Source organism: Perca flavescens, chromosome 16 (genome assembly GCF_004354835.1).
Source record: "Perca flavescens isolate YP-PL-M2 chromosome 16, PFLA_1.0, whole genome shotgun sequence".
NCBI classification, from domain to species: Eukaryota; Metazoa; Chordata; class Actinopteri; order Perciformes; family Percidae; genus Perca; species Perca flavescens.
The window spans coordinates 14,599,295-14,625,280 of NC_041346.1; the positions used below are offsets into that span (position 1 = coordinate 14,599,295).

Here is a 25,986-nt window from a genome sequence, read left to right on the forward strand (position 1 = left end):
ATGTTACGGCTGCCAGTACACAAACATTTTGAATGAAATGCTTACTTCCTCCATAACCTCCCTAACTTTAGTGCAACAGCGTGCTGCGTCTGATGTCATTGTTATTGTTCTTTTTGCGCGCGCGGGTCAGTTTGAAACTGCAAACAGTTCACACTGGAATCTGATATAGGCCACATTTTAAAAGGTAACACAAAAATCCGAATTAAGCATTAAGACTTGCGGTGTGAACGTAGCCTATGTGGCTTTACAGGGGGTTATGTGCGGGACTACATTTTGTCCGGGTGTAGTGACTATGGGAAGTCAATCAGTCAAGAAATAGTGCTGAACATGCATACACACATGCGCACACACTAGAAGTGGGGGTAATAAAACGTACATATGAATCGTGAATCTTACCCTCTGTGATTCTCAAATCGATTCACAAATGCCAAAACTACTTTTTTGTATGTTGTTAATAAAGTTATGTTGACTAGAAAAAAAACAATTGGAACTCAACCACAAGAACACAGTGCAGCACCCGGACGATGTACAGCATGCACACGCTGGAGTTATCTACAGTTATCATGTAGTTTTGTTCGAAAAGGTCAATTAAATTAATTTAATTAGCTTTGCATGACCCAAGTGAAGTATTTTCTGAATACATTTCTGCGGAGTACGAGCCTAAAGAAATAGTCCGCTCCTTACTATTCATCCAAACGAGGATCAGGTTTTAAATCGTCAATCTATTCTGAATCTAACTGTGACACCAACCTTCTGAATCCAACTGAATTGCAGGATTCACAAAGTTTCCCACCCTTACTCATCATCATTATCATCACCATCCTCATTTTGCCGTCTAATCTCATTAACGGGGGGGATTCAGACATATTTTCCTTTGTGGGCTAACTCTGGAAATCAGTGGCAGCTTGCCCAACGAGCTGCCCATGCAGGGCTGGAAAATAAGGACAGCCATTGTACTGTCCAGGATGTCTACATAACCAACACTTAGCATTCGTTAGGAGCGGGACAGTGCAGGGTGTACGAGTTTTGGGATGCTCACACTTTGTGACAGCGTCTGTCCTGTCCAATGAGTTTTGGTCTGTTCAAACCGGACCTCTCTGATCTGATTTATGGTACTAGACATTTTCCCACAAATCTGCTGATTCAAGAATAAACTGTACTTTGATTTATTCAATGTTAAAGTTTAAAACCGCTAGCCAAGAGAGCTCTGCCATGTTGCCGTAATTGAGAACAGACTTCACTCCCTGTGTTCAGAGATATTTCTTGACCAAGGGGTCAAGATGAACTGTTAAAAACTCTAACCCCAAATATTGAAAGATGTTATGTAAAAACATGTGAATTGAAGCAGGAACAAGGGCAATTGTTACAGGAGGAGCATTCTTTCTGAAATTGGGTATGGAAATGTCTAAATTACAGACAGCCAGGACAATATGATAATTGGGTGAAATGTTATGGGGGTCTTATGGGTTTTGTTTGGATTACATCAGACCTTGCCTAGTGAAGCCCAGCAGATCCAGAGCCCCTTTAGCCCGTCAGTTCAAGTGAAAAGAAAACACCACATCTAAAGATACAAGGTTGTCAAACAGAGGTAACGTCATGATACCTTTAATGGAGACGGAGTCACGCCTTCCTTCCTTAATGGCTCCTCTACTGATCTCAGTCTGCATCTCAGCTCTCCCTGTTCCAGTCCCTCCTCGTCATGAATGAACCAAATGGGCTTCAAACATTCCCCTTCCCTGTTCTCATAGACGTACACTGAGACCTGCATTCATCACCTCTCCATGCACCATTACTCCCAGTGATGGGAGGAAAGAAACAACACTTTCATTAGCAGGTCTGCTCCACTGAGGTGTGGAATGTCCCACGGGTTTCCAACAACAGTGTCAGAGAATGCTGGCCTTCATACGGCCATTGTTGTCCTCAACAAGCTCACTTAGTGTAATGGGCAAGGCTGAGCCTGCTCTTCAAAAGACGAGGGGCACCATGCAAGAATAAGAGCAGTCATGCTTAGCCAGATTAGGGATCCCAGTATAGAAAGCATAATCCATTGTGGTTTGAAAATAATGAGCTTAATGGGCTTGATTTATAGTGGCAGGCAAAAATGGACACATCACTTGTAATATGAAATAAAAAAGCACCCTATTTTTTAAATGCATTAGGCTGCATCTTATAGCCTATAAGTATAACAAATGTTAAGCACTTTGACACAGCTGCACAAAGACAGGACTTAAAGATGCAGTAGGTAAGACTTATAAAACTAACTTTCTGTTATATTTGCTAAAACTGACCCTATGTTCTAGTAGAACTACATGAAGCAGGCAATAAAAAAAAAATCTGTCTCCTCTGGCACCACCTACAGCCTGTGGTGCGTTTTGCAAAAATCCACCGCTCCCTGTTCAGATGCACCAATCAGGGCCAGGGGGGGGTGTCTAACTGTGTGTCAATCACGGCTCATGCACGCGCATTCATTCTCCCTTGTGGGGGGAGGGGCTTAGGAGACCATTTGGGCTTTAGCAGAAAGGGGAGGGACTGAGAAGTTGTCAATGTTCACATTTTTTGGCTAAGTCCTGGATCTTCACAGTCCTACCTACGGCACCTTTAAGTACCAACATATTTCTTTACACTTTCTTTAACTGCATTTGAAGAATCACTGTGAAGGTGAACACAATAAACATTTTTAAAAGATTATTTAAAAAAAATATATTTTATAACTCCTCCAACGAGGAAATGTTACATATTTATGAAACATAATAGGCTTATTTCACTTTAGAGAAAATATGAGTTATAGCCATACATCTTACGCCAAAGGCCACATATTAAATGTAACTGTCAAACCGCCACATTGATAAGATGCGATGCGTCAGAAGCTGTCTGTTTCAGCTCAGCAGGTGACTGATCATCACAGCGTGTGTTTGCTTTGCAGTTGTAATCAGAGCAGCGTGACACAATGTTAAGAAAACAGAAAACAAGGTTGGATGAGAGCCTGTATCTCATTGAAGTTAGCTAAAGATTGTATTGACAAGCTGAAGGCTCCACTCTGCTGACCAATTTCTCCAGTGCCTCAGTGAAATTAAAAACATCCTGTGGGATTCACCACCTCATTAAAACTCCCAAACTTCACCAACAACTATTCAAACTGTGCTGTAGAGGTTAATATGAAGCCTATTCTCAACCCAAACTTCTTCAGAACTAGATTTCTATATGACTCCAGAACAGCCATCACGATGATTCTCCACTGTGGAAATCAGAAACTAAGAACTAAGAACAGTGACAGCCCGACGAGCGATGCGTTCATCCAATCAGCTGTGCACATGAATATTTTATTTTCAATTTGCCTTTCCCTTTCCTCTAAAGTATGTTTAATGGCAGATGTCAATGGCCAGTGAAAACATTGCAGAGACTATTACAGACCGTAAATATGGTTCACTAGCTGTAGCCTCATTAAACAGTACTTTCAGTCAAGAATGGCGTCTGAGGCGGCAGTATTGTTTTGCCAAGTGTGTATCTCACTCATCACACTATATCTGGACATCTTACACTTGAGTTGAGCTAAAAGGCTTTAAATTGAACTGCCCTTTTCAACTACACTGCGAAAACTGTGAAAGAAAATGTTTAGTGAAATATCAAGCGGGCTGTTACAAGCCAGCCCGGTTAAGGCATTCATCAAGCTGCTGTTGATCAGATTGAAACCGAGTGTGGAAATTACGGAGTGCCAAGCAGTGTGCTGTGCTGGTGCAGTGTCAGGGTAGGGGTTGATTCTGGGACACTAGAATTTATTGTCGAGCCCTCTGGAGGCTTTGTGGACCTAATTAACGAAAGCCGTGATGATGGGAGGTTTTCTCTCTTAATAGCCCTGTTGACAAACCCAATTTCAGCCACCCACTTTATTTCTGTTATATCCATAACAGCAAGTCCCCATGTTTAAACAGAAAAAATAGTTTTCCAATGTCTTCCAAGTTCCGATGTTGCCAATATGACCATTAGGAAAATGATGTATGAAGGTCTGCCACCTCCTTTAGGTTAGCGGTCACACTCTACCTGTGGCGGCTCCGTAGGTACGCCACAGCTGATGTACCCGTCCTCAAAAAAAAATCTGATTCCATGGCCGGGTTAGCTCAGTTGGTAGAGCAGGCGCACATATATAGAGTTTTACTCCGCGACGCAGCGGCCGCGGGTTCGTCTCTGACCTGCGGCCCTTTGCTGCATGTCATTCCCCGCTTTCATGTCTTCATCTGTCCTGCGGAAATAAAGGCCTAAAAATAATCTCTTAAAAAAATGAACTACAAATTGAAACCTATGCCATAGGTACCTATGTCTGGATTCCTGTTAACCTTTGTGTCAAGCATAAATCCAGCTCTCGAAGAAAAACCAACGACGGAGACGTGATGCAAACCCTAGTCTCAAATATCAAAGTCTGACACTTTGTACAACAACATAACCTGCCTTTTCTTCTGAAAAAGTCATTATTTGCACAACCACAGAGAAATGTCAACCAAACCAACCGCTGTGGTATTTCTGGTGACGACAGTCACGTCCAGAACACTTCTACTAATTTAACATAAAACAAAAAGGAGTGTAATAGGGAGAAATAATTACTTCAATGTTCATCATGTTACAATGCTTCCTTAACAGAAGTGTTAAGCTAAATGTAATAATTTCATCTCAGTCAGAGAATAAAATCTTCCCTCCTTAAACTCAATGTGTTCATCAAGACTTAAACATTATTCATCTACGACTTAAGAGAATGCTAATAAAAGTGCTGCTGGGTGGTTTGGGCAGAGACTTATAGTCTGAAGGGCCGACAAGACTTAGCTGCTTTAAAATAACAACACTTTAAGCTTCTGGGTGTTAGGGTAAATGGTCAAGTGTAATCCCCTTAGCTCCTGACCAGCATTAGCAGAAATTCCTCAATAATACACAACATGATTTCATAGTGAGTGCTGCTTTTGAGAGTTGTTTGTAATACTGAAAGGGTCACCGAGGGGCACAGACAGACAGGCAGACAAGGGGACTTAAGTGTGCTTTGGGAACAAGGTTTCTTTTTTTTTGGCAATTTCAGACTTGAGTCATTAGGATCCATTTTTCTTTAATAACATAGAACGTGGCGGAGCACGGCTGAATGTTTGTACAGCTGATTATTAACTCCACCCGACTAAGCTATGGGAAAGAGAGGTAAAGACCAAACTAAAGGCCTCCGTTATTAAAAAAAAAAATTGACTTTGAATCTATACATCTGGTCTTTTCATCTGTCATTTGTATTACACATCTTAGTGCTGGTGTATTTTAGGAGATGTGAAGCCTCTTCAGCAGAGTAGATTTGACATTGAGTTTATTGAAACAACCTAAAAAGTGTGAAGGGTAAGCTCACCAGCTGCGTCACAAAGCAACCACCATTTGACACCCGTAACACACACGAGATATACTGTAGGGTTGCACAAATCTAACTTTTTCTCCCCCTTCACCCATTCTGTTTACCAAACTGGTCCAATACCAAATACTGATACCAGTGCTGTTTTTTCATCAAATGTAAACTCTGTTAACCTCGCCGTGTGGACGTGATTAAGATATGTACAAGCTAATGTAAAGCTGCAGGTACAGATACATTCCTAACTATTGAGACGTTCATACAGCAAAATCATTTTGGGACTGCCAAAAGACCTCTCTGGAAAAGCACAGTGATTATTCTTCAATGGCAGTTTTTCTGACTGCAAAGAAATATCTTGCGGCGTTCCACAAGGGAGTTGCTTGGGTCCATTTTTGGGAGAACAGAGAACACTTTTTTTGTGAAAATCAAGAATATGCTGGTTTTTGTCATGGGTATTATACACTGGTCATGTGGTGGTTGCATGTCCATGAACAAATGTCATGATGAGAAGTGTTCTTTAAAGAGCTTCTTCTGTCTGTATTACGCTCCCGACCAACATCAAAAGTTGGAGGCTAAGGTCGATTTTAGTCACTAAAACACAAAATACCGAAATATCAGATAGATTGGAACAGACATCAAATAGTGTTTACCCTGCCAGCTCCCTGCCATATGATAATCTCCCGTTGAATGTGTGAAAATCCATAGCAAGTGAGTGGGTAGGTTTATGACGTTTAATGCCGCTCAAACATAACCGGAAGAAAGCAAACATCCATGGTTGAAGAAGAAGGGCGATTTACATGAAGACGGCAACAAAAATGTCAAACTGGAAAGACGCGGAGATTCTGAAACTTCTGTCGGTAATCGAAACGAATCGAAAACGTCAGACATATTCAAGGAACGGCGAGACTTGGTTGTTTATGACCAAATTATGAACAGCTCCGTGACTCAGTATAATCCGTGTCATGTCATGTCATGTATGCTGCACGCTCTACCCAGCGCTACCGCTCATCTAAATTAAATGGAGAATTTCCAGTAAGTGAGAACGCATCTGACACTGACAATCTCCGGTTGTGTAGTACATGTGTTAAAGGGAAATGTCGGGACCTAATTACTCAGACTTGGACTAGGAACAGACTGAACATCGCAGCCGGATGAAGGGCGATGTGCTCACTCATTTTGAATTAAACTGAACGATGTGATTCGAATAAGCAAAATGATTCATGATTTCCATCTCTTTATCCTTAACCACAGCAAATGAATGGATTATCTCTAGAATGAATGCCATAAAATAGTTTCTGGACTGTTAAATTGCAATGATGCATATCTTGACAGTGTATAAAAAAAATCAGCCATAAGTATTAGACAGGCTGACATGCATTTCTGTTTTTTATGTCAATACAACACCGTTATCTTGTTTGGTCACACAGAAACACAGAGACAATTCCAAACACAGCTGACAGGGTGCAAGTGTAAAAAAGGCCGGAACTCACCTGAGAGAAGTTGAGCCCGTTGAGTGGATGGCACTGCTCCTCCACCTTCTCGACAGCCCCCGTCCTCTTCCTCATCCTCTCTGCCTCCTGGGCCAGGTACAAGTCCAGCACCGGCACTCCTCGTGTCTTAATATCTGCCTCGGTTAACGAATTCACCATCAGCATCACCCAAACGGGACGCTTCCTCTCCCAGTTCCCAGCAATGGCGTTGAAGAGGTAGTCTGCATAGAGTCCCTTCCCTCTCTGATCTGGGGTCATCCATGATGGCATCATGAGTTTTACATACTCAAGGTGTCTTTTAAGTCTCCGATAGATGTCTCTGGGCAGGACATCCTGCAGGTTCTCGCCCTGAGGGAGCAGCTGGCAGCTGGTCAGGGCTGAGATGGTGTAAGGGTCCGTCAGGTCCAGCTCAAAGTAGACAATGTTGCTATCCTGGAAGGCCTGCTTGGAGTTTTCGGGGATGAAGTCCCAAACGCGCGTGTAGGGAACGTGGATTGTACCATAGAAATATGAGGGAGGGTCACGTTTGATCGTCCACAGGAAGGAATTTAAGTCTGTTTGCTGGGGGGGGGTAAGGGGGGGGGGGAGAATAAGAAGAAGCAAAAAACATTACTTTCCGTATTGATTAATCTGTTGACTATTTTCTGATTGATCTATTAATGGACTTATTGATGTCAAAAAATAGTAAAAAATGTCCAAGGAGTTGTCTTCAAATTGCTTGTTGTTTTGTGACCCAAAGTCATTCCACTTACAGTGATATAAAACACTGAAAATCAGGAAATCCTCACATTTGATAAGCTGGAACCAGTAAATATTTGCCATGCTGATTTTCAAAATTGTTGTTGCTTAATTTTATACAATTTTTAGCCTTAAATATGACTAAATCAGAACGTGATGATATCCCCATATAGGAGAGAGAGAAATCAGGAAACAGACAGAAAAATTGTGCTGAATTCACAAAAGCAGCGGGACGACGCATTTTTGACTTAAAAGTTGCTTTATGTTACTTGTTACTTACTTATGTTACTTTACATGAACTAACCCGGGGCCTGTCTGACACCAAGCCACCACTTTGTCTGTGAGAGGCTGTTTATTAGACAGACTGCTAACAGACTGATAATGACTTATTAACAGGCCACTTAGGACCAAGGTGCCAAACAAACAATAGACATGTCAGTGATTGTCAGACTGTGAGCCCAGAATGTTAAGCTAAGCTAAGAAAGTTCCCACTTCCTGTTTCCTGAAGTGCTCTGGGTGAGTTTAAAGAGCGTGATTGACTGCATGAAAGCTAATCAATAAAAGGGACAAAAGGACAGAACAAGTCTTGAATTAATGCCATTTCCCCCAAATACACACATCTAGCTAGAGTGTGTAAAGACCTAAAAGCCAATACGCACAACTAGTACTGGAATGATGACTCAATTTGTCAACTGACAGAAGATGAATCATTAATCATTTTGATAACTGATTAATGTTATTTATCAAGCAGAAAAATAATTTGCCACCAGCTCTTTATATCATTATTAATGATCATTATATGATTATTAGTTGAATTTCTTTGGAAACGATTTGAAGACAACACATTGGGCTATTGGGACTTGTGATGGGCATTTTAAAATATTCTCCCTCATTTTAGAGGTAATAGATTCATTGAAAAAAAACATGATATAAATAATAAATCAATCATGAAAATAGTCATTAGTTACAAACCTATACAAAACACAAGACAAGGCTGACTTTCACCAGTACAATACACAACTTAGACAAGTATACCACAGAGAGGTTCAACTGAACATTAAGAAGTTGGACCAAATATTGTGTCCCTGATGTAGAAAAGGTGAACAGTAGCCTATGTCAAACTGCCAAAAGAGGGAGAATGGCACTTTAGGGCTCCTTTACTGACACATTATAGCTACTGCCATATAAAATACAATGTGGCAGTTCTGAGAGATAATAACTTACAGTGGATATAACCATGCTGCAGCACTTGAGCAGTGTAATATCCTATTTATTTTCGCTTCACAGTGACTTACTTTCTTGTTCAGCTCGCAGTTGGCGGAGTCCTTCAGCCTCCACTGGTCTGCTCGGACCAGCAGCAGCGCACAGGACTGAATGAATGCGCCCAAAGTGCCCCGCATCGTAGCTCTATCCAAAGTGTGCACGGTAGCTTGTTTTCACTTCCCGACGTGTTGCAGCAACTATTCCCCAGAAAGCATGGATGAAGTAGCCTACCTCCACATCTCCGGCTCCATGCGGTCGCGTAAAATGAGCTGACAAGTATCCGACAAACCGCCGGACAGAGTCATGCTGGCTCGAGCCCTGGACACGGACACGCTGCTGCTGTTTCACGTGTGTTTGAGAGAGAGAGAGAGAGAGAGAGAGAGAGAGAGAGAGAGAGAGAGAGAGAGAGAGAGAGAGAGAGAGAGAGAGCTGGACGTTGGAGTTTACGCAGGGTCACATCACCCTCTCACCGAGGCTGCTCTCTCCACACTCCCTTCTCTAAATTGCCTTCTTCGCGGCGTTTTGCAAAAGTTTGCGCGAGTTTATCCAAAGAATTGAATTGAACCAACAGGTCGATGTACGCGTCAACGCACCTAGAGCCAAAAAAAAGTGTCAAAAGAGTCAAAATCTGGATTGTTTTCCTTGTTGTTTAGGGATAGTTAGTGATGATGCAACTGGTGTGAATGAGCAAACTGCACCGCTGACTTGTACTTTAAAGCCCAAACTTCTCTGAACTCTGCTCTGTCTGCCCAGTCCTCACTGTCTGTATCTGCAACTCTCTCTCTCTCTCTCTCTCTCTCTCTCTCTCTCTCTCTCTCTCTCTTTCTCTCTCTCTCTGACGTGTGTGAGCATCTGTCGGGCAATTCTATTCTACCTGCCCCCTGGGTTGCCTACATACCCCTCTCTTTCTCTTTCTCTCTCTCAATCACACACACACACACACACACACACACACACACACACACACACCTTTAAGATTCACAATAACTTAAAGCCATAACTAATGTCAATAGCCTATTTTATCAGGATTTTTTTATTTCAGTTAATTCACAGTAGCCTATACCGTTACCTTTTAGGCTATATCTTCAGTTTGAGACTGATGGTGTCTCTTGTTGTCACCCTATAGGAGGCCTTCGGGCGATCAAGGGTGCCAGTGGAGATCCCGTGGATAGATTACCATGCCCTGGTAATGCCTGACAAACTGGAAGCATTAACATGAGAAAAAGCCCGCAATAACAGCGCTGTCTGCGCTGCATCACAGCACAGACATGGAGACCCCAGAAAAGATCAGCAGACTTCACGCGGCAGCGGGACAAGGCCGCTCACCATATGTTACCCAACCTATTCCATAACCTGATCATGTTATCATTGTATCCCCATACATTTATTGGCAAGCATAGGCTAGCCTACCTCAATAGTTTGTGATAGACCCTCATGGAGCCTATCACACTGCCATAACTATCACACTGCCATAAAATAACTGCTGCTCTATCACACTTAGGCTCCATGAAATTTTTTTTTTGATAGCCTACTGATGTTTTAGTGGCAAATAGCTATTCAAATTGATAATTTTGCACAGTAATTAAGTAAAAGATTGCGTTGAAAACAACTTGGTTTTGACTGTGTTTTTGTGAATCTAATTGTTATAAAAGGGGGAAAGAACGCTATAGCCTATATAGGTGCTGTGCTATACGCTCAGCTGGACACTGCATGCAACAAGAATAAATCAATCAAAATACACTCTTAAGTACAAATGTAGATATTTGTGAAATTTGGATAAGGAGGGTTCCAAATATATGACTACATCTACCAGCTCATCGCTCACTGATGTTTTCTTTCTTTATCAGAAAGCTTTCTAAACAGAATCTTCCCCGTCAACATTCGTTGTGTGGACTATAGCCTAGTCAATAATCTAACATAGAGGCGCAGGTTGCAGCCTATACGTCGAGAGTGGGATCTTTTACGGAATTTGTAGCTGGAGGCCGATCTATGCGCTCTGAATCTATGCTCCATAGCGTCAAACTCCCGGTTCACACGCTGGCAGCGAACACATGTTGGTGTTGTCAGACGTCTGAGTAAATACTAAGCGGGTTGTTTACGCAGAGAACGACTTCAGGGCTTCATTACGCAGACAAAGAACGGGTTAAAAAAAACGTGATCAGGATTCCTGGCAAGACAGAAATCAGCAATCAAAGGCGATCTCACAGCTGTGAAAAGTCAGTGATTGGGAAAATCATATTAATTAATAGACAGTTTTATCAGTCTTTACTGATAAGGGGAGGACACACTTACCCAGTTTAAAATTGAAATAGAAAATAGAAAAGGGGAATTTGATAGGGATATTTATAGCCTATACATTTAAACTGTATGTATTTAAAATATATATGCATGCTTAATGGACCCATTCTACAGTGCTTCTGTCTGTAGTGCAATTGGGACCCTTGATTGTATTGGGACCCTGTTACAGCTCCCCCTAGTGGAAAAAGATATTTTTGCTAGCTGTATTCTCTACTTCTCTGTTTTACAGCTGTACTGTAAATAGTCTGTGCTTTGTCAACACTGCAGCAGGTCTGGTCTGGTCATTCAGAGACATGGAGGAATTTAAAACACTGAAAAAGAAAGAGGAGGCGGAAAGATGAAAGTGAGGATGGAAAACGCAAGGGCAAAACACAGACGAAGAGAAAAGACAGAAGAGAAGCGTCAGACACAGATACAGACTTTGTTAGTGATGTCTCTCCAGCATCCACCGATCTGAAGACAGGATGTGGCTGGGTCAGCCTCATCCTGTCCCAAAACATTTCTCATTCAATTTCCACTTCTGGACCCTCTTCTCTGTTTAAAATCTATGCCGATATAAAATTAAAGCATGATATAGTAAATGCATAGCCCGTTCCTTACTTTAAATGTATTCAGATTCTACTTATTTAGATAGATAGTTCAAAGGATATGTGTGAAAATCTGAAAAGTGACAGCCCTTGAAAAAATGAATTTGTCCAGTCATGTTGTCTGAGTAATGAAGAAAAGGCCAATCATTTATTTACAGCCTACTTGAAATTGCCCTTGCCTCAAGGTAATCTACAAGCTGTTGTAAAATCACAACGAAAGAGGTAGAGTAATGAAAATACTGTGTGTGTGTGTGTGTGTGTGTGTGTGTGTGTGTGTGTTGTGTGTGTGTGTGTGTGTGTGTGTGTGTGTGTGTGTGTGTGTTCATCTGTGTTGTGCATTTGAAGAAAGGTAAAAAGAACACCTGCAGCTGCTTCCTCTTTAATGTCCAAAAAGGTTGAGAGCCCTGAGACTTGTAGAGAGATGATGATGATGATGATGCTGCTGCTGCTGCTACACACACACACACACACACACACACACACACACACACACACACACACACACACACACACACACACACACACACACACACACACACACACACACACACACACACACACACACCTGCTCTTTATTTCCTGCTCTATTTCCCCACTTAGCCCACAAAGGTTTTTCTATATAAATACTCATTCAACATACATCATATTCTGTAGCTCTGTGTAGCATTACTTATGTCTGAGGTAAGACCTGATAACTGCTGTGAACTGAATCCACATATTTTAGCTCTTCACTGAAACTAAATGTGGGACAAAGTCCGGGGGTCATGACTCCTCGGATAGTCAAGGATCACTAGCCAGCAGATCACAGTGTCACACACTCAATATTTCCATAACTCAAACCATATATGATACACCAGCATGTGAGGTTTATTAGTAAAATAATAATGGCCTTATCATAGGCATTAACAAGTGTTTTTGTCAGGTAACTAGAAACCTGTGTGATACCCTTTAGTTTACTTTTATAGTGAAGGTTCTGTTAATTTTTTGGTGACATACACACACAGTTAAGATTATTTTGAATGATGGTTGTTTCATTTTAAAGGGAAGGCTGATTTAAAGTTTTACGAGTGCAAAACAGGCTGTCATAAAAAGTCCAATCCTTGCTTTTGATGTTTTATTAGTAATTTCCTTAATTGTTTGCATTTTTGTTTGGACTGATTCCTAATTCGCATGACCCTTCACATGTTGTCTAATGACCAGTAAAATTCATTCAAGACATAAATAATCTTCAAAAGAAAGAGACAATTGAAATTAAGAGTGATCCGTAACCTTTTTCCCTCCAACATTTAATGTATTTTAAAGTATTCATTTTATTATTCTATGAAAGGGGAGTCTGTTTTGAAGCCTGTTTCAGTGACCCCTGTCAATACTGATACTACAGCACATCTGTACATTTCCACTATAAAGTGGATCAGTTTGTGAAGATCAAACGCTGGGGTCTACTGAGGGTTCCCGAGCAAACATCTGATTCTACATCTTTAGAGAAATCTTCAAAAGGATTTGAATATATGGAAATGACCACATATGTTTCATTTTATAAAGACTGGGAGGTGGATGTATTTGATCCTGTCAGGTGACAACTCTGTCTGTCTCTTTGGCATAGTAAAATGACAAAATAGTGACAAATATCTAAATGATTTTTTAAAATGTTTTCAATTAAGTCTTAACATATGATCTCGGATTGATTTTGCCCAAAGCAAAGTTGGAAAAAACATAAATAGCAACAAACAAAGACAGCAAATGTGTGTATGCAAGCATGCAAGGGCTTCCAGATTGCTTTCCATAGGCCTGGTTTACAGAATGTGCGCATGTACACCCAGTTGACACATTCCTGATGTTTTCATAATCCTGAAAATGGACCACAGAAAACATGTCTGCCAGTAAGCAGACTGCTGGACCGAGTTGTCCATTCAGTTACACACGAGAAGAGAAAAGAAGAACACGGACGACTGTGTAAGCCTTCCAGTAATAATTTGAGCTCATGTGACTCAGTCCATTTACAGATGGTCAGTCATATCGACCATGGTCTACTTCCTTCACACCCCATTAAACTCTGATTGAAAAGACCTGGCACTATTATCTGCAATTCTACGTGCATGTGCGCACGTGTGTGTGTGTGTGTGTGTGTGTGTGTGTGTGTGTGTGTGTGTGTGTGTGCATGCGTGCGTATGCGTGTGTGTGTGGAGGGTTCAAGACACAGCAGGCTAGCGTCATTGTTTCCCTTTGCTCCAAGTCTTTAGGCTAACTAAGCTAACGGTCTGTTGCCTGTACATTCATATTTAACATACAAATATGAGAGTGGTATTGATGTTTTCATCTAACTCTCTGCAAAAAGTGTCATTTGGGAACTTCAACAACATTCTGTCTTCATCTATTATTTATACCAGTGATTCTCAAAGTGGGTTAGGGTTTTCAGATTAATTCATTTAAGTTATCATATATAAAAAAAAATTTCATATATATATACAAGGCTTCCTAGTTCAGAGAATAATATTTAAATTTTTACATTTAAAAATGTCTAATCTATCATGTTCTAATCTAACAAATCTATAACTCTTAGAATCTGCAAATATGTATACATCTAATATCAACATTTGTGTTTCAGGCTAAATGAATGTATTAATGGTTCCCTGGTCTGTGTCATATAAGGTGCAGTCGCACTTAAATACCCTCAATAAACACACTGCAGGATTGTGTCTATCGGTTCAAAGCAATCTAAGAATCTCACAGGTCTTCTGGACATACCAGACAGACATGGACATACCTTACTGAACTGTCCATGGATGCAGGGTTCACACGGTCTCTCCCTCAGTGGTTCAGCAGAACCCCCACCACCTGCAAGACACTCACAACTCGGTCTGTGTATTCAATCAGTCAAGACTGTTGACTTCAGCATCTTATGGTTTACTTCACTGGTACAGATCTATTTACCTGTTGGACTTGTGGACTTTTCTTGTCTATTCGTTTTAAACAGGACTTTTCAAACAGCTCACTTAATGAATGAAGACATTTATTTCAGACATATCAAAAATAAACCAAACATCAAACAAATGTACTAATAAGTTAAATAAGCAAAACATTCAATAAACAATAAGTAACATTAGCCAACATAGACATGTCTGAAAAGGAGTAGGAAGAAGTATACACTTATTTAATCCTATCCATTTTCCATAACTTACAATGCACATTATGAAAAAGATGCCCAGGACACAAACCTTAATGTCTGTCTCATGATGAAGGTTTTTTAGGTAGCTTCCTGCTGAAGGCAATTTTGTTAATCTCTCACAACCAAAACAGTGACTCAGACATGTTTTAGTTACAAATTAGTATTTAAGATCATTTCTGGGCATTTTAGGCCATTATTTATGTAGGACAGATGAAGACATGAAAGGGGGGGGAATGACATGCAGCAAAAGGCCGCAGTCGAACCTACGACCGCTGCGTTCGAAGAGTAAAACTCTATATGTGGGCGCGCCTGCTCTACAGGTGAGCTAGCCAGGCGCCCAGACATATTATTGTTTATGTAAGTATAGGAGCTACCTTCTATGGCATGTGTTATACAGACAAATCTTGATCTATGTGATCTCAGTAAACGGTGACTTCCTGAAATTCTCCGTTTCTGAGTGAAGCGTAGAGTCAGAGACATTGTGGTGGTTACAAAGTGCTGATCTGGATTTCTTTAGTTCTTTCAACAGCGTCAATACCAGAGTCATTACTAACAAAACGGAGATGTGACCTTTGAAATGATAATCTGACTTGACTACACTTCTAAATCTAAAAGGGATTTCTTTGTGCCGTTTACAGGAATCCCATCTATTCTAATCTGTGATTTCCCAACACAAGCAAACAAACCTTCCAAATAACTCAACGTCAGTAAGAGTTATACACTGGCCTTCCAGTTTTAGCAGGGATACAAACCACATGATTGCTGTTTTTGATATTCACAACACATTCAATTATCCGGTTTTTGTAAACATCTACAGTTTCATATTTAAAAAAAAAACACGACATTAACTCCAAATGACACACAGAGCAGGAGAGGCATGGCTGAATGGTTAGTTGTGATGGATGTGGTTTGTGAGTGAGCCTTTAGTCACAGCTTCAAAGCAAAAATGGTGTTCATAGTAAAAAGCAGTTACTGGAATCCAGAGTGTCATGGCAGCTCTGTGGGCAGACAACTATACCACATATAGATCCAAAGGTCTGCCCCAAGCTCATGTACTTAATTACCAACCCCCACCATCGCTCTCCTGTTTCCCCTTTCTTTATTAGGAAACATCTTTCTCAGGATGTCTCCAAGGGCATCCACATAATAACAATAAAAAGGGTTTTTTTTGTTCTTTTTTGGGGGGTGGGGGGATGGGGGGTATTGCTCATCACCTTTCAAACCTCTAATAAGAAAACCAAGCTAATTTAAACTTCAACTGCTGCAGGTGTTATCCTTGAGGAATGTCTTTAAAATCTTGGCAGCTTAAGTCAATAGCGTGGTATATTTGGGTGTTTTTTGCCTTTTTGTTTGTCCATAATTCGTTTTGGGCGTCTACAGTAATTGTTGTGTGTAATAATCTACCCAGGCATGTAAGATAGGGATCTGAGGTTTATTGACTGATCTTATTTAGAGGAAAATCAATATTCATTCAGACTTATATTTTCAACATGCAAAAAAGTAACATAAGTCCTTTTTTCCACCTAGATTCACCTCTACCGTGGAGGGGATGGACTAAATCAGTGGACAATGAAAGTTGTAACAACTGGCAACTAATTTATAACGATTACAGCCCAATAAATCGGCAGGGCCAATATTTTGGTCAACAATAGCTTATGGCATATCAGTCTCAGCACTGGTAACACTGGCCAATACGTTTCGAGAAATGTCATTTCTGGTGTGTCACAGTGTCTTCCTTACAAAAAGTTGTAAACATCAATACAACTGTGTTTTCTCAGATACTCTGTATCACACTACATAGTTTAAGACTACACATGCCCTTATACAGTATACGACATCCAGGTTTCAGATACTTGATGCCAGAGTGCAAAGTTATCTGTGGTGATTCTCTTCAGATGCGCGTTAGATTTCTTTGTTTATTGGTATGTTTGGCATCAAATCACAAACAGACCAAGACAGTCACGTGAAACATGTTCCGTTTTGCTCATTCCATTTACTGAAAACAAAATCCAGTTGAAATCTATCCTGTTGCTTTTCCTAAGATTGTCTCGAGTTGAGGTCAAAAGTTGATTTAGATTTGTTTATTGCTTCCAGCCAGCGTTAAGTAAAGAAAAATAATAATGTATCTTTCCTACTATTATCATTCCAACTCCACCCTAGACATCCAGTCATTCCAAAAAGTCTCTCTCTCTCTCTCGCTCTCTGATGTGCAGTGTGCATGTGTACTCAGATCATTAGGTTTCATGATATGCTTAAATTGATGTCTCAGTTCTCTGTCACTGCCAGAGGCTTCAACATGCTCAAAACCAACAGTTCTTTCCACTTAAAAAAAAAAGAAAAAAGTAGAAGTCAATCTTTACGGCTACATGTGTTTTTACAAGCCTGTCTCACTTTCATTTTATTGATAATCTGTTCTAAACTATCCAAACACCAATATCAAGGCAACCTTATTTATGTAGCACATTTCAGCAACAAGGCAATTCAAAGTGCTTTACATAAAACATATCAACACCAATCAATGCTTTTTAATTGTTGTTATTTTTAACTGAGTCCACTGTACCGAGACGATGGTTACAGAAGTAAATCAAATCAAGGGTGGTAGTTGAAGGACCTCATCATGCATTTATCATCTTTTGAGTATTCCTTTAAGTTGTTGACCATTATGTCGCTATGCTAAGACGCACTATATTTTTTAAATATTAAGCAATATAGAATCAACCTTATTGCTAGCAGTTCAGTGAGCAGCCATCACTTCCTACTGTCTGCTGACTCTTGTCTAAACACATCCAGAGAACATAACTTTGGAAACGTTCAAAAGAAATGTTTTAGTGCCGGGTTTGTCCATACAATTGCAATTACATGTCATTGAAAACGAATGGCCCAACATTATGTGACTCTGGAGGAGGCCAGCTGTATATGTGTGAAAAGAAATGGAAGCTACATAATGACTCACTCGGGGCTGTCATGGGTCCATAAATCAGCTGCAGTTGCCGCTGTGAAGCCTCACGGAGTTCCTCCGTTTCATCTTTACGCTCGACCTCTAATAGACACCTGTCCACAGTCAAAGGATGACTTACCTCGCTTTTGCACTCTTTTTCCATTAAGCTTGATCTCCATCACACCAGAACATTACTAGGGAGGGGGAGCGAGAAAACCAAAGTTAGTATCACTGCACAGCAAGAGAGAGAGAGGATGAAGGGGTGTGAAGGAATGCAGCTGTTCAAACAGCTCTTTGATTTAGTGGTCAGGGCGCCCAGCGTGACTCACTCTGGCTCAAACACCGTGGATATCACTCAGACGTTCATCCCTCTGGTCCAGTGGTTTTCTGCTCTCTGTCGGCCTCTGTGTGTGTGTGTGTGTGTGTGTGTGTGTGTGTGTGTGTGTGTGTGTGTGTGTGTGTGTGTGTGTGTGTGTGTGTGTGTGTGTGTGTGTGTGCACGCGCGCGTGCGTGCGTGTGGAATTATAACTATAAATTAAACATGCCCTGTGGACTTTTCTGTGGACAAACAAAGTTTCTGTTTAAATTGAGTATTTCTCACCAAGATCCATTGTGTGTACAAGGCCTAACACACATGTTGAATGCATTTACTTTCATTAGGGTGCTTTCAATCCTGAACATGTTGGTCCGCTTTAACTGAACCCTGGAGCGTTTCTTCGGATAGTCTGGTTTATTTGGGGTGGTGTGAAAGCTCATTCGAACTCTGGTGTGGACCAAACGGTCCACTTGAAAACGGGGGTCTTGGTTTACTTCCAAGTGCACCAGAGTTTGGTTCACTTTAGGTGAAAATGTGATCCCACCAAAATATTGGAAATGAACCAAAAAACAGTGCATTTACTAGCCACCAATTTAAATGAATTCAACCTTGCACACAATTAACAAACTTATATGTGATTTAATGGATGATAACTTCCAATCCATAACTTATGACATACATCACTTGTCGTCTGTGGGACAACACATCATAATGTCTCTCTCATTAGCGCCCGTTCTCTCCTTCACTCGCTGTCTTGTCAGCTGCTCATATTGTTCACCTTCTTCTAAAATATTAGAAACACTAAAGCAAAACCACAAAGCCCATGAGTTTAGTGTTGCTCCTTCATTTCTGAGCCCAGGAAGTGATGGCGAGTATTGCACGACCATTTCGTTTGACAAAGTGTCACTAAACGAACCAAATCAAAAATGCAACAATGTTACAACTTCACCCCCGAAATCGCACGAGTCTCCAGAGCTATAGGTGTAAAAGTCCCTAATACAATATTAGCAACATTAAATACATTTAAAACGTACATTTGTTTACATTCACGTTTATCTGCTAGTAGTAGTCTTCTTCTTCGCTGCCTTTGTGTGAGCATCGCAAGCACATTATCACCACCTGTAGATCAGTGGAGTAGTGTGAAACCATTGGCAGAATGTTTACTGTGTCACCCGGCCGCATGCTTGTGCACAAGAATAAAGAAAATGTTTCAAATCAAACAAACATTGCTCCATAGCAAATTCTAGTGGTCAAAAACTCCACAAGGTAACTTTAAACGAATAAATGATAGTTGCGAAGTGAAGCAACCTGGATTTATTTGAGTCCACTGTGTGTGAAAGACACTAAAGGACAATTCCGGCGCAAAATGAACCCAGGGGTTAATAACACATGATTATCGAGTCGACCGTTCTCTGGGATCTGTTTTCATGCTAATTGAATGTTTCTCTAGCTTGAAACAAGTGTTAACGTATACAAGCAGGCGCCATCTTGGGAAAACAGTCATGACCAGTCGAACGACGAACGGCGTGCAACCAGTAACCAGTAACATAGCTCAAGCACGGCGTTCGTCATTCAACTGGTCATGACTGTTTTCCCAAGATGGCGCGTGCCTGTATACATGAATGGTACAGTCTTTATAAACTATCTTTTTATCTAAATAAACTGTCTGTACACTTACAAAGTTCTCAATGCTTCGGTTTACATGTAGGGACCCTCATTATGCTACTGTTGAAGTGTGGTGCTATTTTGAGCCTTGTTAGTGGTATAGAAATAGCAATTTCTTTTTACTTTACCCATGCCCCGATGAATAGCTTTATAAGCTAATCAGCGGTTTGCGCTATCTTGTTTCAAGCTAGAGACACATTCGATTAGCATGAAAACATATACCAGAGAACAGTCGACTCAGTAATCATGTGTTATTAACCCCTAGGTTCATTTTGCGCCGGAATTGTCCTTTAACACTAAAGCCCATTAAAGTACCCGTTATAGGACTGTTGAATTTACCACTTAAGTTATATTTCCTCACAGTGTGTACATAAATCTTAGTGCTGTTTTTTTAAATGTTGAGTCTGCTCATGAGCAAACAAAATCAAGTGTATAATTAACAAATGGTCTTGGTTTGTCTAGAAGACAGTAGGGTCTAGCGTGAGAATCTGGCTGAAAATGTCAGCCTCTGTATAGGAAATTAGACCAGTTTTTCTAGTGACCTCGGTAACCTATATCGCTCAACTGGTAGGAATAAATAAATCTTAGTGCCAAATGAAAGAGATTTGTGTCTCAAAAAAATATCCTATCCCTACTTGGCCTGCATGTTAGGCTTTTACAAAGATGTACACAGCGGCTGTCAGTCAAACTGCTCCCCTTGAACTCTGCTTGGTCCTCCTAGCTTGCAGGGGTCAATACAATCCAAAGAGCCACTCTGCCTTCCTTTTACTCTCTGACTGTGTCAACAGGCAGAGCATGAGGTTTCAGTTTCACCAGTGCACTTCTCACCTGCGTCTCATTGAAGTCGTGCCAAAAATGATCGTGTAAAAGTGGGGAGGTTGCCTGGGTGTTGGCTGACGGTGAAAGTGCTCTGTGTGTATGCGTCGGAAGGTGTGTGTCCGTGCTTTTTGTGTGCATGTGTGTTAAGCCGGGCTCTGAACCAAAGCGCTGAAACTCCACCTGATCTGTGTGTGTCTGATTGTGTGTGCACGCCGGAGTGTGTGCATCAATGAGAGCATTGTGTTATCAGGCCTCCCCCCCCCCACCCCACCAGGCTGATTGAAATGGAAATTGAAAGTGTCATAAAGCCCATATTGTCAGCCAGACGTTAAGTTATGAAGAAATAATAACAGGCTCTTTCATTAGGGAAATGACAGCTCTCGTTTGCTCTGATTTTCCTCCCGGTGGAATGTTTCCGTAATTACTTCAATATTGAGAGTCAAAAAAACATCTGGGATCAATGACAACATTTTCTTTGGATATTAAAAACAATGTTCTTACAGCATTTGCTGGTAAGAGCAACAATGTTCTGTAAAATGTGTGTAGTGTACAATCTTTGCACCTTCAGCATTGCCTTTCAGCTGATAGTGTCTAAGCATTAAATGTGTCAAACTTTTCTTTCAATGAAAATACATTTAAGCCATATAAAGTGAAATTCTCATAAATATGAATGCTGTTCAACTCAGTGTATCTTAAACTACATGTATATAGTTGTACCTATACAGAGAATGGCTGTTTAAGATGAATTCATCTCTACGTCTGTTATATTTGAGGGAATGTCTAACCATAAGGGAATGATGATAAACCAGACACCTTGTGATCATGTTTCAAATAACAGCAGAATTGGGGGCTTTTGTCTGGACCACACAAGTGGAACCGTGTCAGTGCCGCTGGTTGTCCACCCTATTCATAAAGTTCATGACTCACTGTCTGCCTGTGGTGTTGTTTCATTTTTGTCATTGATTTTCCCTGACTTCATTTTTTTCTCCTCTTTAAAAACCCTGATGACAAAATGGAACAGACTGGAACTATGACATACAGTAAGGCACACATGTCAAACTCAAGGCCCGCGGGCCGAATCTGGCCCCTTGCTAATTTTGATCCGGCCCCTATCTACATTTAGGTTCACAATACATTTGTATCACTTTTCACAACTTTTTTTTACGCTTTTTTCCAACTGTAAGTGAAAAGACTATATGAGACATGCAATAATTCAGTCAAGGATGATGTGATTCTCATTTTATAGTGTGGCCCTTAGGGAACTTGAGTTTGACACCCCTGCAGTAAGGCATAGCTGTTAAAGTGTGAAGTGGGAGTTTGTAATTTCAAGCTTTAACATCATGTTGGCACTATAGGAAGTCATCCTCTGGGAATGTCTGTACAAAATGTCATGGCAAGCCATCCAATAATTGTTGAAATATTTCAGTCTAACCAAAGTGGTGGACAGGCCAACAGAATCTGTAATAATGTGGACACTTTTTTTACTCAAACTTAAAACTAAATAAATAATATACCATAAATAAACACATAATTATTTTTGCAAGGACACTGCTGTACCGTATCTTTACATTACCTTCCATCATCTACACATCTCTTCAGAATTGCTGTGGTGTATCTCTCAAAGTCCTGCAGCACAAAAAACTGATTTGCTATTAATACATGTCAACTGGAGAATGGCCTTGTTTAAAATATTACACTGACGTGCAAACAACATCCTAAACAGTCAAAGTAATATATAACCAGTGGTCGAAGACTCCTTTACTTAAGTAAAAGTACTAATACCACACTGTAAAAATACTCAGTTACAAGTAAAGTCCCGCATTGAAAATGTTACTAAAGTAAAAGTATGTAAGTATCATCAGGAAAATGTACTGTCTAAAAGTAAAAGTACTCCTCACATTTAAGAAACTGGAAACAGTCAAAACAATGTTTAATAGTCTAATCATTTCAGCTGTACTTGTAGGTTGGGTAGTTTAATTGATAAAAAAAAACACCATATTTTATAAAATACATATGTTTTGTGTGTAAAAAAATCGTAATTTGTAAAGTAACTAAAGCACTCGATGGTGTTTTTTGCCCCCAACGGCTCCTCCAAGGCACCTAACCCTAACCTTAACCCTAACCATAACCAGTGCCTAATCCTAGTGCCTTCCAGGCAGCGCTGCCTGGAAGGAGCTGTTGGGGGCAAAAAACACCGATAACCAACTAAACATTAAGGCTGTTACACACCAACCAGACGGCCAACCGTCGGCAGAAAAGCCAGTCGGACTGATCAGTCTCCCGAGTTGTTCCAAAAAGTGCCTCAGAACACGCCGAAGAGACGAGACGTAATATGTCTCCATAACAGCCGGCGACTCTAATCTGTATTGTTGCCCAAAAAATGAAAACCGGCAGCTGATTGGACGAACGCGTCACATGGGTTTGTTTTCTCCAGAAATTCAAAGCCAGACTGTCATGGCGGCCGTTCAGAATACAATCTCATATTGTACTAAAATAGTTCACTGAAACATGTTTCTGAGAACATGAAATAGGCCATGCAGTTGCTGAATCTGTCTTGGTTTCAGCTCAACAAAGGTCAGTTTAAAAGATTTTCATCACATTTTGAGTGAGTCTAGTCATGCTCATTCTGCTCGCCATTTTACGGGTGAGTTCCGACTGCCCTGTCTCCGACTGAACATGTCAGGTCGGCCAAAAAAGAACGCTGACAGCCCCTCGGACGGACGGCACGGAACACACTGAACAGACTCGAGTCACCGACCTCGCCAGACTGTCCAATGGCCGATTATCAGGTTAGTGTCAGCGCCTTTACAGATGAATGTAGTGGAGTAAAAAGTACAATATTTCTCTCTAAAATGTAATGGAGTAGAAGTAGAAAGTGGCATGAAAAGAAAAGACCCAAGTAAAGTACAAGTACCTCAACATTTGTACTTAAGTAAAGTACTTGGGTAAATTCAATTCAACAACTTTATTAATCCCACAAGGGTCAGTAAGTTAAGAGCAGCTACAGACAACACACACATACAGTACATAAATAACAACACACAAGCCTACATATAGGCCTACACCCTAGAGAGTAGATACATAATAATCAAAAAATAGATTTTATCCATTTACAAGTCGAATTGCAGAAGGGATTAAAGAATTAGAGTGGCGATTAGTTTTAAAAGCAGGTAAAATATGAAGACGTCTCAATGGCAACAGAGAAAATTCACTCTGAAAAACAGAATCTAAATAAGACCAAATGCTTGTTGCTTTATGCAAGATTTGTTGATTAAAAAGAGAAATGTACTCAGTTACACTACACATTGTATATAACAATATAAAAATATTAGTGACAACTTACCGTTACCGTCTGAACCTCCAGTAATGTGTTTTGGGGACCTAACTGGTATGGAATTAAGCATCAGAAGTTCAGAACACATGACTTGACCCAGGAATGGAAAGTGATATCAACACACTGGACTGTAACCATCCACTGCCCTCCTTTCAGTCACAGCCATCATGATGGACGTGAGTGAGAAACCAGAGAAGTGTATTTTTATTGACTCTTGACTTCTGCCTGTGAAATGTCAGCAGGAAGCACCCAGAGGCTGAGGTTGGAGAGAGAAAAAGAAGCTCTCAGGAATGGAGAATGGGACACTGATACAGGGAAGTTCCTGTGTCTGCACGCAGTGTTGTAGTCAAGACCACCTAAACTAAGACCAAGTCATTACCAAGACTAGAGTGTATTGAGACTGAGACAAGACCAAGACCAGACCAAGCAACTTGAACATACACAACTAGCTAATATTAGCTAATATTCTCTAAATCAGTTAGGGTGAGGGGTGGAGAGATTTCTGAAGAGTTTTGGTACAGACGCAGATTGACAGAAAGTATTCAAATTCACTGCATGCCTAAACTATTTTTTGTTTTTTGTGTTATTTGCAATTTAAGGATGGTGTGTGTGTGCGTGTGTGTGTGTGTGTGTGTGTGTGTGTGTGTGTGTGACATACATACATACCTGCCCCAAAGGTTTTTGTCTTCCTTTCAAGTGTGATGTACTGTATTTTATTCAGGGCATCTGTGCTTATACGTCCTATAAACCTACATTTAAATCCGTTGGAACTGAATTTGGGTCAGTGATGCCTTACAACTGCCCTAAATGATTTTTTGGGTTAGGGTTAGCATAGTCTATATCCTTCGCGTTCCACTTCTTGGATTGCTCCGGTGCTGCAGGAAATTCTGCTGGATGCATGTATTTTCCATTTCCTTCCGCTTTCTTTGTGTTGGAATTTTAAATTCGCTGGACTATGGCTAACTGCTCCTCAGATCTCTGCTGGGTAAATTGAGACAGCTAGCTAGACTATCTGTCTAATCTGAGTTTTCTCTCACATGACTATTTTGCTGTGGCTCTGTGCGAATTTTAACGCCCCCCATGACAATTCTGATTGGTTTACATTAAACCAGAGCATGTTTTCCTCCCATCCCCGAATGCTATGTGGAGTAGCCAGACTTTCCTTCAGCACGATTTGGAGGAGGGTCTGGCAAAGCGAGACTAGGGTTAGCACCAAATCAGGCCTCAGGGTGGTGGTAGAGTTGAGTTGTCGGCCAATGTCAACCAGCATCTTCCAGTCGCAGGCTAAGCGCAGCTGGCCTCGATCCAGTGGTGTGGAGCTGCTGCTGGTTACCTTAGGCCCCTCACAGGCAAAGGTAGTTGTTTGTAGGTGGTTTGATGCTGGTGGTTGCAGGGAATTGGTGGCAGCTCAATTGTTTTCCAGGGCAAGGCTCTTTAGGACTTGGTTGTGACGACACGTGCTAGGGCTGTGCAATTAATCGGATTGCGATTTTGGCTCCTAGCGATCACAAAAACAGAGTAATTAAGATGCACATTACGTTTTGCAAGTAAACTCTTATTTTGTCTTGTGCTCTGAATGCCAAAAAAAAGTTGAAATGGGAAAAGTATTAAGGATAATTTCACAGTTCAAGGTGTTTTCCAAAAGTCTGATAATTCTTTTCCATAATCGAGCAGCAGAGAGAGGCTGGCAAGGCCACACGCTGGAACTTCACTCATTGATGACAGCCATTGATGAATATTAACTGCTGTTGGAAAGACATATGTAGCTCTGATGATAAAGCTCAGTCGCCTTGCTTCTAAGGCTCACATCTTACATCTGATCTTCCTCCTCTCCACACTGTCCCGTTTTGTCCACTGTCCTTGTTTGCCACGGGAGACCGCCTTGGCCCACCTTGCAGCTTCCTCCTAAAGGCATACTTCCTCCACCACCATCTTTCTCCGTTCTGGTGTTGTGACATTATTCCAAGCTTAGTTGTTAGTCCAAGGCCTCCTCTTCCTTGGTGAAGA

At 40.9% G+C, this 25,986-nt stretch overlaps 1 protein-coding gene across 1 annotated transcript in view; it reads right to left on the bottom strand.

The window, feature by feature from the left end:
- Positions 1–9,192, bottom strand: part of trabd2a (TraB domain containing 2A) — a 60,493-nt gene extending 51,301 nt beyond the window's left edge. Inside the window, exons 1-2 of the mRNA XM_028602310.1 lie at positions 8,889–9,192; positions 6,856–7,416 (exon numbers count right to left, since the gene is read on the bottom strand). Of these exons, the coding sequence (XP_028458111.1) occupies positions 6,856–7,416; positions 8,889–8,993 (666 nt within the window). The 5' untranslated portion in view covers positions 8,994–9,192. The remainder of the gene's footprint in view (positions 1–6,855; positions 7,417–8,888) is intronic.
- Positions 9,193–25,986: the final 16,794 nt, after the last annotated feature.